Source organism: Acanthopagrus latus, chromosome 23, assembly GCF_904848185.1.
Source record: "Acanthopagrus latus isolate v.2019 chromosome 23, fAcaLat1.1, whole genome shotgun sequence".
In the NCBI taxonomy this organism is placed as follows: domain Eukaryota; kingdom Metazoa; phylum Chordata; class Actinopteri; order Spariformes; family Sparidae; genus Acanthopagrus; species Acanthopagrus latus.
The window spans coordinates 6,123,193-6,138,471 of record NC_051061.1 but is presented as its reverse complement, the minus strand read 5'-3'; the positions used below and the strand labels follow the sequence as shown (position 1 = coordinate 6,138,471).

General features: G+C 41.7%; 1 protein-coding gene across 8 annotated transcripts in view; it reads left to right on the top strand.

Moving 5' to 3' along the window:
• The window catches only part of LOC119013946 (glutamate receptor ionotropic, NMDA 2B), a 134,609-nt gene that overhangs the window by 101,338 nt on the left and 17,992 nt on the right, over positions 1–15,279 (top strand). For all 8 annotated transcript variants that reach the window (XM_037088874.1, XM_037088868.1, XM_037088872.1 and 5 more), the window contains 6 exons: positions 1,874–2,082; positions 2,470–2,641; positions 7,651–7,804; positions 8,771–8,896; positions 13,513–13,742; positions 13,842–14,002. In XM_037088874.1, the coding sequence (XP_036944769.1) occupies positions 1,874–2,082; positions 2,470–2,641; positions 7,651–7,804; positions 8,771–8,896; positions 13,513–13,742; positions 13,842–14,002 (1,052 nt within the window). The remainder of the gene's footprint in view (positions 1–1,873; positions 2,083–2,469; positions 2,642–7,650; positions 7,805–8,770; positions 8,897–13,512; positions 13,743–13,841; positions 14,003–15,279) is intronic.

The following is a 15,279-nucleotide window of genomic DNA, read 5'->3' as shown; positions in this document are numbered from 1 at the left end:
ATATTTAACGAGTGTGCAAACCTGACTTTACACACTCGGCTCCCTGTCCTGCCCTCTTTCCAATTATCTCACGTCCACTTAGCTGATGATCCATATCCATTTCCGCCCACATCTTTTCCTCAGTTAAAGTGGCCGACTGGGCACTTCTAGCAGAGAGCATAGGCAGCATCTCCAGGTATGGTTCCATGTGACTGGAGGGGAAATTGACTAATTGATGACGCTCATTCGGTGGAGTAGCGCCACAAGGGCTGGAGGGCCCTCTAGACCTACAGCTGGACACTCCTCTGCAGAAGAGCCAGCATTTTGCATCTGAATGAGCTCCATCTCCAGCACTCATGTGACTCTTTTGCTCCATTGCTTGTCAAGTTTCTCCCTCTTTTCTCTTTAGCGCAATCTCGGTCTTTTCTGTTTCACCTCATGTATTCCCATTTGTTTGTCCATACTTCAGTGCATCATCCAACCACTCTTTGTTGTGTCCTTCTCACTCTTATTAATCTGTCTATCCACCTGTTCTGTCCCACTCTTTCTCTCCCCACCCTCTTCTCTTGATCTGAATTCTGCTCTATCCCCCGTTCCGGTCTCGTCCTTCATGTTAACCTTGCTCTCATTCTCTTCTCCGGGTCCCAGTCCTCTCCTCTCCTCTCCTCTCCTCTCCTCTCCTCTCCTCTCCTCTCCTCTCCTCTCCTCTCCTCTCCTCTCCTCTCCTCTCCTCTCCTCTCCTGTTCATTCATTGCTTCATTGATGTATTATTGACAGATGGACTAATCACACTTAAGCCCAGAAAACAGAGAATGAGGCTGTTAAACCTTGATCACAGTGTGATGTTTTTGCATGACAAGTTTTCAACCTCTACGTTGCTGTTAGGTGATTTATTATTATTGATGGATGGGATTTACTAGTCTCTTCTGAATTTTGATTCCTGCCCAGTGATCCATTTCATGTATTCATTTTACTGTCTGTGCCTGCCTGTGATGGTAATTACATTTATCAACGTACCATTTTTTAGCTTGTCGTACATATCTTATAGACTTACACAGGTCTCAACATGACCCGGATCATTTTTGCCCATTTTGTTTACATGCCTGATTGTTTATATAACAACCAACACCAACTTTTTTTTAATTTATGATGGGTTTTTTTAAATATATATTTTACTGTTTGTTTCACATTCCAATTCCAATGCCTGATTGTTTATAAGAAAGAATAAAAGTCAAACACACAGACACACAGTTTGTAGTTGCACTTCATCAAAAACAAACAAGCTGTGGTGGAAGCTGTGGTGACAGGTGACCAGATGAAATGCATTGAACTTGTGGATTTACATACATACATACAACATACTGTAACAAAGAACTAGATGTTTTGAGACATTTTGTCGCAGAAATGTTACATATTATATATTTAAAGGTTAATTGTCTTCGAAAGTGTGTTCATCCATTATTATGCTCTTTTAATATCATCAAATTGGTGTCATAAAGTGGTCTTAGAATGACAATAACATGGTGTATCATAATTATTGCTTGCACAATGCATTGTTCATTTTAGTTCAGAACAAGAGTAAAAAGTAAAAATTAAGGCTCTTAATAAGTTAACTCTCTGGTAAAATTAAACAAAACAAAAAACAGGCAGCTGTAGCCCAGGAGGTAGAGTGGGTCTAGTAATCAGAAGGTCATTGGTTCGAATCCCGGTTGGCGCCTTGCATGGCAGCCTCCGCCATCAGTGTGTGAATGTGGCAATTATTGTAAAGTGCTTTGAGCGGTCAGTAGATGGGAAAAGCAATAAAAAAAAAAAGCAAGACCAGAATCAAATTGTTAATGTTAATGACATTTTTAAGGTAGTCTGACTGTCTTTTGCTTGTGGTATGTCCCTGCAGGTGGGTAAATGGGAGAATGGTTCCCTGTCCATGAAGTACCATGTGTGGCCTCGTTATGAACTGTATGGAGGCGCAGCAACCAGAGAGGACGACCACCTGTCCATCGTGACTTTGGAGGAGGCTCCATTCGTCATCGTGGAAGATGTGGATCCGCTGAGCGGGACCTGCATGAGGAACACCGTGCCCTGCCGGAAACAGATCAAAACACTGTGAGACTCAAAGCTCAGATCTACAAACCAAACCACTGTCAGAAGCTAAGAATACTTGAGAAACGAGAACATGAATTAACTTAAACTCAGCACACATAGATAGAGACTGGTTATTTCTGTCCATCTGCCACAGTAGATCTACCTACAGCACAGCTGACCAAAGCAGAAATCAGAGGGAAAAATTTCTGGCAACTGCCTAAATTCTGCCTGTGAATGATGTTAATTTCCCACGGCAGCTGCACAGAGCCAGAGGTGGAATCAGTTCACACATCATCTGTGCAAGATTGACAGTGCCAGAAACGCCAAATCACGACGACAATTAACAATTCATGCCAGTTCACACAGAAGTGCAGATCTGATTAAATAATCATCTGTTTATCTATGCAGCAATCAGACGAAGGAGTCAGGGATCTACATAAAGCGCTGCTGTAAGGGCTTCTGCATTGACATCCTGAAGAAGATCGCCAAGTCGGTCAAGTTCACCTATGACCTTTACCTGGTTACCAATGGCAAACATGGCAAGAAGATCAATGGAACGTGGAACGGCATGGTGGGAGAGGTGAGGAGAGAACTTTGTGTTTGTCTTTTTTTGGGTGCGTCTGTCTCTTTCTAAATTTGCAGCCCACTCTGTCAGTAATTATGTGCAGTGTTTGTCACTCAGCCTCAAAGTGGCCAAAACTGAAAGCCTCGCCATGCACTAAATGCTCAGTCAGTGGAAAGCTGCCTCTTTGTGTTTGTCATGATCATGCATGTGTAAATTACATGGCGTTCCCATTTGTAGTTTGTTGCTAAAGTTTGAGCATAGATTTCACCTCATTCAAACTTTGCAACACCGCCTTACCCCCACTGAGTTTGCTGCCATTAAAAAGGTGGTTTTAAGACGAATAGGTCAAACACTGCAGGAAGGCTGGTGTATTTGGCAACACGTCTGGTAAAGGAGAATGACTTCTCTCCAGAAAATGCTCCTATTACACAACAGACTTTGGTGCACAGAGGAGTTGAAATTGACATTTCGAATGACTCCGAACAAAACAAAACACCATGCACAACAGAAAAACTTTTTTTCCCTACAGACTGAGAAGGTGTAGGCTGAAGCTACAGCTTGTTGCACCCACCCTTTATGCAAAACATTCTGTACTTAACATCACAAGCAACATTAGAGAAATTGGTACAACACTAATGCCGACATTCAGATCAGACATTTTCATATTCGTCCACTGATTAATTTTTGAACATTTTTTAAACAAATTGCACTCATTCTCACAAAAACTGTTTGTTCTGTTTGTTGCTCAAACATGCCCATTCCTCTCAAATCCTATTGACTTTTTGCTCATTTTAGACACGTCTGAATACTTCATGGTAATCAGTTTTTGGTTTTTTTTTGCCTTTGCCTTTGCCTGGATTTTAGAACATTTCATTTCATAAACAGTACATTTTGTTCGGATTTGTATTTGTTTTATGCGTGTTGCCCCATAACTCCAAACAGTAGGTAAACTTTGGTTGTACCAGTGAATAATACAAGCTATTAAAGTCCTTAAAAGGTGACACATTACATATTAAAGTGTGTTTACAGGTCTTGGGGACTATTACTGAATAGGAAAAAAAGTGGTATAAAGCCTTTTGTGGTTCCAGAGGAAGCTGCATGTAATCTGATAAATTGCCTTCTGTGATGTCGCTCAGTGGCTACGTTGCATTGTGGGTAAAGTAGGTGCCAGTTCTTGAAAAGGAAGAAAAATGTGTGAAATAACAAAGGTTGTATCTCTGGTTCTACTGTATCTATCTATAACTGTCTGTAGCGAGTCCCCCATAGTTATAGGAGTGCAATGCAGATCAGTGCCCTGCTTTTCAAAACCTGGCACATACATTACCTCAAATGCAACTCAATTTACATGCACTTCCCAAGACCTGTTAACAGGCTTTAACTATTATAATAGGCGGAGGTGAGCTCTGAATCTATGAAGTATTGCAACAGATGATGTTTTTGCTTTGAAATAATTTAGATGAGGTTGCCAACATAACTATCCAGCCTTCCTTCCAAAAAACTATTTCAGGCACTTTTAATTTCTCCTTCACTCCAAATCGTTTACCTGTTTGCCAAAAATGATACACTTTGTCTGACTTAACTTCAGAGATACTTAGTTTGGTAACACTTTTAAAATTCCAGCTCTGTTTATACAATACATGAAAGTTTTTTTTTCAAATTGTATCAACTGCAAATAAATTAAATCTCAAAACAAATTCACCCTTAAGTTTACAATTAGACACCTATGTGCTTGGACGCTGCAAAGACAAAGCTACATGCTCATACCCACAAAATAATGTGTCAGTTGTCATCACCATACAGTGAGTGTGTGAACTCTGGTTTCTGGTAATGTTTCATTAAACCTGCCAAGAGGTCAGGAAGACTCCTGGAGTTACCTCTTTGTTGTAGGTGAAGAAAGAAAAGATCAGAGGGGAGGTAGAGTTACAGTTTGTGTTCACCCCTCTGCTATATTTAGCTTCCATAGGAGCTGCCCAAAGGGTTCATATTCTCTGAAGTGTGTTTTCATACCTTGAATTATGAGCTTTCCTTTCCGGGTCAACCCTCTGCCCAACAGACCTAACACTTAATGTCAGATGGGCTAAGCACCTCACCTACGGGTGTGTACAGTTCAGTCAGCTGCAACAGTTCACTTTGGGCTCTAAGCATTCCCTAATCGACATTGGTCCCAAGGTAAGGTCGTTGTCAGTTCTCATACTTCAACCTATAAGAACAAGCTGCAGTCATACACTGTCTGACTTTGGCTATTTGTTAATGAAGGAAAGAAAAGGCAGGCAAACAGATCGATGGTGGCCCAAAGGTCACAGGTTGAAACCACGCCATGTCGCTCCTTTGTATGGACAGTGACGTTTGAACAACCTTCAGAAGTCGCCGCTAACATTACGTGTCCATTTCGCCCTCAAACTTTTGCCATTCAGTTTACATTAAACTGACCCACTTAATCTATTATAAAAAAGCTATTTAAGTCGTCCTGCCAGTCAGATGGTGTGTTTAGCGGGCACAGCGCTGTGAGCGTGGTCACCTGTAATAAACTCTGTGGCCCTGACTAAAAGCGCGATAATGTGCCGTCTCCTTCTCACCTCCACAGAAGAATGGTCATGGGGGGGAGGGCTCTCTTGCACACATGCAGATAAGGGACACTTATGCATGAATGATCACAGAAATAAGAGAATACATGCATGAATGCAGACACATGGACACAGACAGACTGTTTCCATATGTGCACAGAGAAGACACACACTCACTCACATACACACTTCACTGAAGTTGTGTCTGCTGTATCTGCTGTATCCGACAAAACCGACCCGTGTCCTTCTCCAGTTGGAGTGGAGCCAAAACTACAGTATATCTCACATCCTTAATGGACCGACATCTACACTGATGGTGACACACACTCACACACTCTTGGACGTGCCTCAGCGCACTCTTGGACACTCACCGAGAACACTGTAGGGCCTTACACAATTTGCTCCGGCTTGGAGAGACAAAAGATCGAATAAGGGGAAAAAAAAATCTATGAACACGACTTTAAGACGGCCTACATTTTGTCCTAACAGGATTCCAGCAGTCAGTGTCAGATTTCATGGGACGCATTGACTTGTGCTGCCCCTAATACTCCCAGTTTAAGATATTAGAGGCAATACACTTGATTACATGAGTTTGGCCTCGCTGGCAGAGTCACACAAAGACACTACTGGAGTGAACGCACACACACCAGCTGAGACACATACACAAGCACAGATCCTCGCTAACTCATTCTCAATAACACCCACATGGGTCACTTTCATAACACGCAGAGAACAAGTCGTAGGAGGGAGATGGAGAGAGCGAGCGGAGAGAGAGGAAGTGAGTACACTGCTGGATGGACTCGCTCTCTCTTCCCCGGGGAGACGTTTGCACATTCAGGCACTAAACGCAGGCACACAAGTGTATGTGCACATCCTTACATGCTGACAGAACAAACAAGATAGAAAAGTTACAAATGCACATGTATATGTGCATCTACATTCGCTGGCAGACACAAACACTTTGAAAACTGACTGCAGATAAGAGTGTGGAGTAGATGTGTAATATTCTGCCTGCCTGCCTGTAAAGGTCCACTTCACAGGTAGAGAACAAAGGTTCGTTCCCTTCTCTTTTTCTCTGTCTTTTTCCCTTTATGACTCACTCATATGCACACACACTCTCTAACACTGAAGCACATACTGGAGCTTTGACTCACACAGTCACAAACACCTTATTAACTCAGTAAGACAGTCTCGTCCCACTTTACCCCTGTGCTGTAGGCCTCTAAAATTTGGGGCTAAATATACCTGTGCAGAGGTAGTGGCGGGAGGGAGGCAGGTAGAGGAAGGAGAGGCATTGGGGCAGCTATTTCAAGCAAGCATGACCCACTGTGGTAACCCACTTTCTTCCTCCCTCTTTCCCTCCCCTGGTGCGCATCACAAGTGTCCACTCCGCACGCTGTGTGTGGAAAGTGTGTTGGACCTCCTGTCTCCACCAGCAGTGCTCTATCTTTGTCTCCAATGTCTCCATTCTTGTGTATTTCTTCGCCTCACTTTGCTCATTCTGGTTCTTTCTTCACTTTGTTTTAATGTACCCTCTTTCCCTCAACCTGTCCCATTTGCTATCATGTCAGATTTCATTTCCTCCATTTCCCAAAATGCCTTTTGACAGCTAACAGAGAGAGTGCCTTTGTCAGCTGCCTGCTTTATACATGTTAATGGAGGAGGCAAGAGAAACTGTCAAAGCACTACAAGTTTTTCTCTTTACTTCTAAAAACTGGTGCTGGGTTAGAAAATTGCCTTCTGGACCTCTTCAACAATTTATTTTGTGTAAAGTGATGCATTTAGACAGAGGTTATCGCTCTTGGATTTTAAATCCTAACATTTAAACCTAGAATTTAGTCTTGATATTGTAGGTTTCTAAAACATTCAAAAGTCTCTGTCACATTTTATTCATTTATCCAGTGAAACGGCAACAGAACCAACAGTAAGATGGACAAAGAAATGCGGGGGACATTGTAAAAAGCTGTTTTTCAGCAATGTTAAAATGTTTGCATTTGCACAATGCCCCTTAGTACTGTAAAGATGTCCACCTTCGTGCATATAAAATTTCCCACAAGAATCATTCACATTTTGAAAGACTACCAGCACGATCACCTTCAGATGGATTGATGGCTGTGATATGCTATTTTTGACTAGAGGCTATTCTTATCCATCTTATTTAGATTTTTTGATTTTCTTCCCTGAGGGAAAAGGTTCAAGTTGGAGTGTTAGAACAGATTTTTCCTTTAAAGTGCGTTCTATTCAATTAGCTGCCTATTTTTGTTTTGTCTGAACTTTTGTTTCCTTGTTAATTAATTTTTTTGCTCATGTTTTCTCTCGACATCATTGAAAATCAGGGCATGCCCTCAATGAATCTTTGAGATTTAAATTTCATTGCTTTGCAGTGTGTCAGTTGTTGAGCGATGGATGATGGATGTTTGAATTATGGATGCTCTTTCTGTTGTCCACCTTCTCTACTAGGTGGTGTTAAAAAACGCCCACATGGCCGTCGGCTCCTTGACCATCAATGAGGAGAGGTCCGAGGTCATTGACTTTTCCGTCCCCTTCATCGAGACGGGCATCAGTGTCATGGTCTCCCGTAGCAACGGCACCGTCTCGCCCTCGGCCTTCTTAGGTGAGGAGCACAGAAACCAGCTGTCAGAGGTTTGGCTCAGAGAAGCGTTGAAGGAAGAAACTGAAGGCCATATATTTGACAATTCTTGATACAGTGGCTATGAGGCCAAAACATAAAAGGCAATGCTAATACTCAGTCTAACAGGATTGTGATGTTTTCCACAGATTTCAGAGAAGAATTAAGCTTGGATTTCTTTCTTTTTTATTATGAAGCAGGTGAAAGTGCCATGTGAATACTGGGGTCTTAAAGAGACAGGGCCTAAAAAGCTTGTAGTGCATAGGTAAAATTTGCAGAAGAGGTAGGTAGGTCAGGTGCATTGAGCTGCATCATGTGCTGTATGCCACACCCATTTCCACCAGTGAGTTTCTTTACTGAAGTCAAATTTAGGTCTAATTAAGATTGATTGAGAAACTCCAGATAGATTTTGAAGAGTGCCAGGTAGATGTTGGTCAGGTCACTTTAGGTTGACATCCATTTTTCCACCTTTAGAAGCTGAACTCGAAGCGATTAAGTGGACACACTGAGTGATTAGAGCCAAGTTTTAATGCATTTGTATGATGAGGAGGGAGACTGGAGTGCATGGTAATGTGGCTAACTGTTTATTTATTCTCTCTTTGGCTCCCTGTCTCTTTGCCCTCTTATATTTCCCACTCCTACTCCATTTCTCTGACTTTTCCTTCCTCTTCTCAATCTGGCGCTCCACATTTGCATGTCTCTCTTGCCCTCTCCCGCTCTCGCTTCATTCTCCCCTCCTCTCTTTCTCTCCGCCGCCCTCACTCTTTTTTTCCCTCTTCCTGCCTCTCCTGATGTCCCTTGTCTCTTCCTCATCCTTTGCCTTCTCACAACCTTTTTGTTTTTACCAAATCTTCACTCCCTAAACTCTGTCCCTCTATGCTCGCCCCCCCCATCTCACTTTTCTCCCTTCATCTCTCCCTCTTCTCTCTCTTCCCTCTCTCTCCCCTCCAGAGCCCTTCAGTGCGGATGTGTGGGTGATGATGTTCGTGATGCTGTTGCTGGTGTCAGCAATGGCCGTGTTTATATTTGAGTACTTCAGCCCCGTTGGATACAACCGCTGTCTGGCTGACGGCAGAGGTGAGAGGCCTCAGGTCCACGCACACACACACACACACACACACACACACACACACTCACACACACACACACACACACACAAACACACAAACACATGCACGGTACCTGTTGGGGGATCTGTTGTTTAAGGTTAGAGATGTAAATTGATGCGACACTTTGTCTTCCTGTCCTCTTGCAGTGTTGCCTTGCTCATCGCTCACTCTTTTCACTCAGAACACACCAGATAGGAGGGCACACTCAGGTTGAATTTACAGATGAAATTATACATTTGCAACATTTGCTAAAAGTGATACATTCCTTTGAAATTTAAGTGAGACTTTTCAGCACTCGACATTAAATCTGTTTTGTCACAAAGGCTTTATAGCGAGTGTATCCTTTCCACTGCCCACACAAATTATTCATACTGAACATAAGAAAATCATGGTCATCAGATCAAGGTGTTGACACTTGAAGCACAAAAGAAATGGCTCTTGAAATATTTAACAAATATCCAAAGTCCTGCACCAAACTGTCCATGTTGACCTCCTCTCTACAATTTCGGTGCAGTGTTGAAAAAACTACTCAGGTCCTTTGTGTCTTATGTAAAAAGAATACTTCTGTACAAGTAAATGTCCAATTTAAAAGTGCAGAAGTATTATTTGCAACATTTACTTTGACTGGTGTAGCCAGTCAAGGTGGAGCTAGCTTTATCTAGTCCTACTAATAGGTATTTTATACAGTTGGGCTGTGTAGTACGGTGGTTCACTCGCTAACAAGCTGATTACACTGAACACACAAAGTATGCAGATCATTCATGGGTGGCTAACAGTACACTGGCCGTGTAATCAATGAAACTGGTTACACTAGGTGTAAGACCATCACCAGGCGTGGCAGTAGTACACAAATCTTTACTCAAGTAGAAGTACAGATTCAACTTCTTTACTCAGGTAAAAGCAAAAAAGTATAGGTTGTAAGTATAGTATCCTTCTGGTGACATTTCTGCCAGCCATTTCTCTGCAAGGCTAACTGAACCTCACCAAATAATGTCATTCAACTTTGACTATTAAACTTAAAGGTAGAATCGCAGGATTTGTCTGAGCGTTTAGCAAGGGCACCACAAAGACTTAATTGTTGAGTCTCATTCCCAGGACGTTTAATACCAACATTTTGGGTTGGTAAAGCATCCGGAGCACAAGTTAGAAAATCCAGTTGGAGGGCTGCAGGGTCAATGCAGACACCAAGACGCCTTTTTTTCCCCCATTCTTCTCTGTCTGTTTCCATCTTGTTACACCTCAATCAATGATAAATTCCCCACAAATCTATTAAAACTAAAGTAACGTAACGATTTTGTAAAAGTATGGAGTAAATACAGATCTGTGTGAGAAAAAGTATGGAGTAAAGGTAAAAAGTTGTCAGAAAAGACTTCATACCACTGAGCAGTGCATAAGGGGTACACATGTGCCGTGCTCTACAAGCTGAGAATTAGGCCAGTTTTCTATTTATATTTTCTCTGCAAGGTTTTCGCAGTCCTTTTACGAAGAAATGGGCATAAAGTATACATATTTTGTCAGACTAAATTGCCTATATACAGGAAATGACTCTAGCTGACTATTGGTATTTATTTAGCAGCTGGTGGTTGCTTAGAAACTATAGTTTACTGTAACCTGATGATGTAACCCATATTGCACAAACTCAGAGAAGGCACAGTGCTGGATCCAAAAACTGAAGACATATCCAAGAAATGAACACAAACGCTACGTAAAGCCAATACCAGCAATAATAATTTGTCCTTTACTTGTCATAGGCTACCTCCCACCATTTACACTTGTGAATAGATTAACAAAATTTGAATGTTTGGTTTGTTTTTTTTTCTCTGGCAGATTCTTGGTTTATGAATAGCGTCTGAATGGGAGAATGTTTAGCAGCCAACTTGGAAGTCCTGGATGTAATACTACAACCAGCATATGAAAGCAGCAATAGTCCTGGCAATGAAAAAATAATCTGAAATCAAAATTGTGGATCCAAATCAGGCCATGGGATATCTGTCCACCAAATCTGAACATTCAAAGAGGGATGAAAACATGAAATATGTTCTATCTTTGCTGGTGAAGTCGACAAATTATAGAATCCAAAGTTTGCATGAGAACATGGCGGCGAGCAATTTGGTCCTCCGGAGAGAGAGTGCTCGATGAGTAATGCTCCAACTAGTAATTTGCACCAAACAAGCAGCCACAGCTACAGCTTTGCAGGTTAATGCTCTCTTTCTGAAACAATGCCAGCTTGCACGAATCGTTTTTTTGCTGCACACAAAGACTGACAGAGACACGCACAAACACGCTGCCGGCCGCCTCCACATATAGACCAGCCGTCCTCACTGACCCAATGACTTCATTCTCCTCTCCTCCTCCAACCTCCTCCTCCGCGCTGCTCTCTTCCTATCATTTACAGGTGTGTCTCACTGCCGGGGTTTTAACACACCTCCAGCACTACTTCCTTCACACCGAACAAGCCATTTGCATTCATTTCCATATTTCCCAAAATCACGTTTCAGCTCTGACAGCAAGGGGCTAGTGTTGTGTTAGATCTCCCCAACCCAAAAAGATAAGAACACAAAAAAGAAAATCAATGTCTTCCCACATCTCTATCGCTGATGTGGCTATATATAGACAATGGCTATCTTTTTTTTTTCATTCCTCTCATCCTTCATCATATTGTGGAGAAGATGTACTCCTCCCTAAAGCGCTGCTTTCCTCTCTGTGCCTCCCTGTTTTATCTGCTTGTACCGCTGTGGGAGTTTGGTATCATGAAGAGTGCAGATCGAAGTTTGGACTCAAAGGATTGGACGCAAGAATGTATCAATGGCATGACTGCAGATTTGTAAAGTCTCTGCCCGATTCATTTAACCAACTTTCTCGCAAACTTCACAAAGGAGATATCTGGCACGATAAAGCCAGTTTGTCCATGAACAAAAGCCCCATACAACAACGCACGCCCACACGTTCGCACGCACACTCACACACACACACACACACACACACACACATACATACACACTCTGTCTCTCTTTCTTTTTCTCTCTCGCACACTCACACATACCCACACAAACATTGTGAACCAACTGCTAATCACAGAATAATAATGGCTGGAATGAATCAGCCTGCTGCCAGCACCCAGATGAATTAAACCTTCACAGTCCTTTGCTAAAATAAATATTAATTACATTATTAATTAATTACATTAATTCACATGTGCAATGTATGTTTTCATACAATCAGTAGAACTTCTATGAAACAGTAGGAATCCACAGTCATGCTGGCAGCTCTGTGAGGCTCTACTAAATGCTAGGCCACGCTAACCTGATGATGTTAAGCAGATATCAGGTTGAAGATGAGCCAGGCATTCGCAGAATCACCACCAGCAATCGTCACACAATTCATGCCGATTAGACTTGAGTCCACCTTGATCCAGACCAGCTCTGATGTCACTGGCATGTGAGCAGCACAATCCTCACAAGATCGAAGCAGTTTTTAAAATCTGCACTTTATAGAGCGACCTGCAGCACCAGCTCTCCACTGACTGTGATGATAGGAAATACCATTTTGTCGCCTGATCAAAGACCTGGCTGGTACTTAGTGTTGACTGGAGCCACCATATTTTGTAGAAAATCCAAACTTCTCTGTGTAATTGTCATATTTATTGGTAGATTGCAGGCTATTAGTATCATTAGGTGTTGTGCGATGAATGTTTAATCTGTTAACAAACATATTTTGTGTGGCTGATAGTAATAATAACAAGGGTTATTTAGATATCACTTATCCAAACAAGCAACTGCAAGGCAGACATAACAAAAAACAAAGGATAGAGTACAATGCCAGTTTCCTTCAGTGACAGACACAATAAGACTCGCTTCCAAACAATTGTGTTTTTCTTTCAATGAAGCGGCGCCTGCAAGCAAGTTCAGGCAGACAACTCAAGCTGGGAAAGCAGCCTCACTCTCAATCAATCTACTAAACACTCCCTCCCAATTTGGTGGTCTATTTAAACAGCAAAAGTGTTCTCGAGATGTTTTGTTCATCCCTTCCCTATATTTCCATGTATACATACGTGCAGGGAGTGATGAGGTCAGAGCCACGACATCCAAATCTAACCATGTTTTGCTGCGGCATTAATAAAAAGGTTTACTGTTGCTTCACATGCTTCACAAGTCCATCTTCATGGAAAAGTCTGGTGATTAGGAACGCATGAGAGGTTCCTTCAGCCAGAGCTATCCAAACATGGTCTGTAGCCTGCAAATAGATCCAACAAGGTGCAGCTACTTCTGTGACTTTGTATATTCTCGTCCAATAAACAAGTTCCTAGCTACTACAGTTGTTTAGGAGAAAGCTGCAAGGCTGTTCTGTGGTGAAGCTACAGAAATGTTCTGTTGACTACAAAACTTCACTTGACTTTCCATCAGCATGGGGATGAGTAGATAATGACTGTGTTTTGTATCTTTAGGTGAACATTTCATTTAGCTAACACACTGCTCAGCTGGATCCCCGGTAGTTAATGCATACCAAATGTGAGTCTCACACCGTGGTTTAGAAACCAAGACGGATCTGTCACGTATTATTTAACCATTGCTGTGTTTCTTTCAGAGCCTCACGGTCCATCGTTCACCATCGGTAAGGCCATCTGGCTGTTGTGGGGTCTGGTCTTTAACAACTCTGTGCCGGTTCAGAATCCCAAAGGCACCACCAGTAAGATCATGGTGTCGGTGTGGGCCTTCTTTGCTGTCATCTTCCTGGCCTCCTACACTGCTAACCTGGCTGCTTTCATGATCCAGGAGGAATATGTGGACCAGGTGACTGGTCTCTCAGACAAGAAGGTAAGATGGAGGGTTTCTGTTTGATGCCATGCCACTCCATCTTCTTTTTCTCATCTGTAAACCAGACATTTTATACACCTCTATCTCCTCTGCGTTTAGTTCCAGAGCCCCAACGACTTTTCACCTCCATTTCGTTTTGGCACCGTCCCAAATGGGAGCACAGAGAGAAACATCAGGAACAACTATCCAGAAATGCACTCCTACATGACAAAGTTCCATCAAAGAAACGTCAATGAGGCTCTGGGGAGTCTCAAGGCTGGGTGAGAAACTGCACGCTCAAGAGCTTTATTGGTTTCATTGTAAAACCAAATGTACAATTACAATCCAAGCAAAAAGACTTTCATAACAAAATGAATTTGAACATTCATGTTTAAAGCTTAAGTTCCTGACAGAATCATAACTATCATCTGGAGTAAGTAGTTTATTATATTAAAAACTGCTCATTTTCAGCCTTTCCTAAATATAGTTAACCAAAATCAAAAATACATGTTTCCTTTTCACGTATAGTGCTATACGTATATGCTTTGTTGCTGAGTTGCTGAGTTTTGGATTATATCTGCCTTCTCTCGGACATAATGGAACTAAATGGCACTCACATGGCCTGTGTTGCTCAAAACCAGAAAAAGAATACATTTGAAAAACTCATCAGCAGTGTCTCTTTCTGGAAATCATGACACTGTTACTCACAATAATCCACAGGCCTTATTGGGAGCAGTTTAAAGTAGATATTTTCTTCACCTGCTCAGGGACAAGAGGCTACTGTTGCTAAATAGGCTAGCTAGCATTACCGTTCAGCTGAGGACAACACCATTAGTGTTTACACCTCACGCTGTCACAAGCATGAGCCTCTCCTCCTTGAGTAGATGCACGCTTCTTTCTACACTGTTCTTCTGTTTGAGTGTCAGAAGCAATGCAAAAAATGTCCTACATGAAACTGCTCATAACAAGGCATGTGGATTATCCTGAGTAATCCAGGTCAGGATTTCTGGAAAGAGACATTGCTGTTGAGTTTTGAATATCTACAAAACTCACACAAAAATGAGCTAGATGGATAAATAGCATAACAGGTAAGAAGAAAAATACTTTTTTTTGATTTGGGGTGAACTGTGCCTTTAATGCCATTTTAGTGCAGCAGTTATGATGATGTTTAAGGTAATTAAAAGTGCCACAAATGTTATATTTTGTTATAGAACATGTATGTTATGGGGAACAGTTTTGAATAATCTCGTTCCTGTCCTTCAGAATCAGAATCAGAATCAGAAAAAGCTTTATTGCCAAGTACGATGTTACACATACAAGGAATTTGTTGTGGTGATATTGGTGCATGCATCAAATAACTAATAAGTGAAAATATAACAAATTAACAATAAAAACTATTTAAAGAATAGAAAATATAACAAATTAACAATATAAAGTATTTTAAAAAGTAGAAAATATGACTATACAATTGCTCTGCTCTTCTTCATGTAAACATATTGTCGCTGAATAACTCCAATAATACTTTTCCTCCCCCTCTTCAGTTTTCATCAAGTGAGTC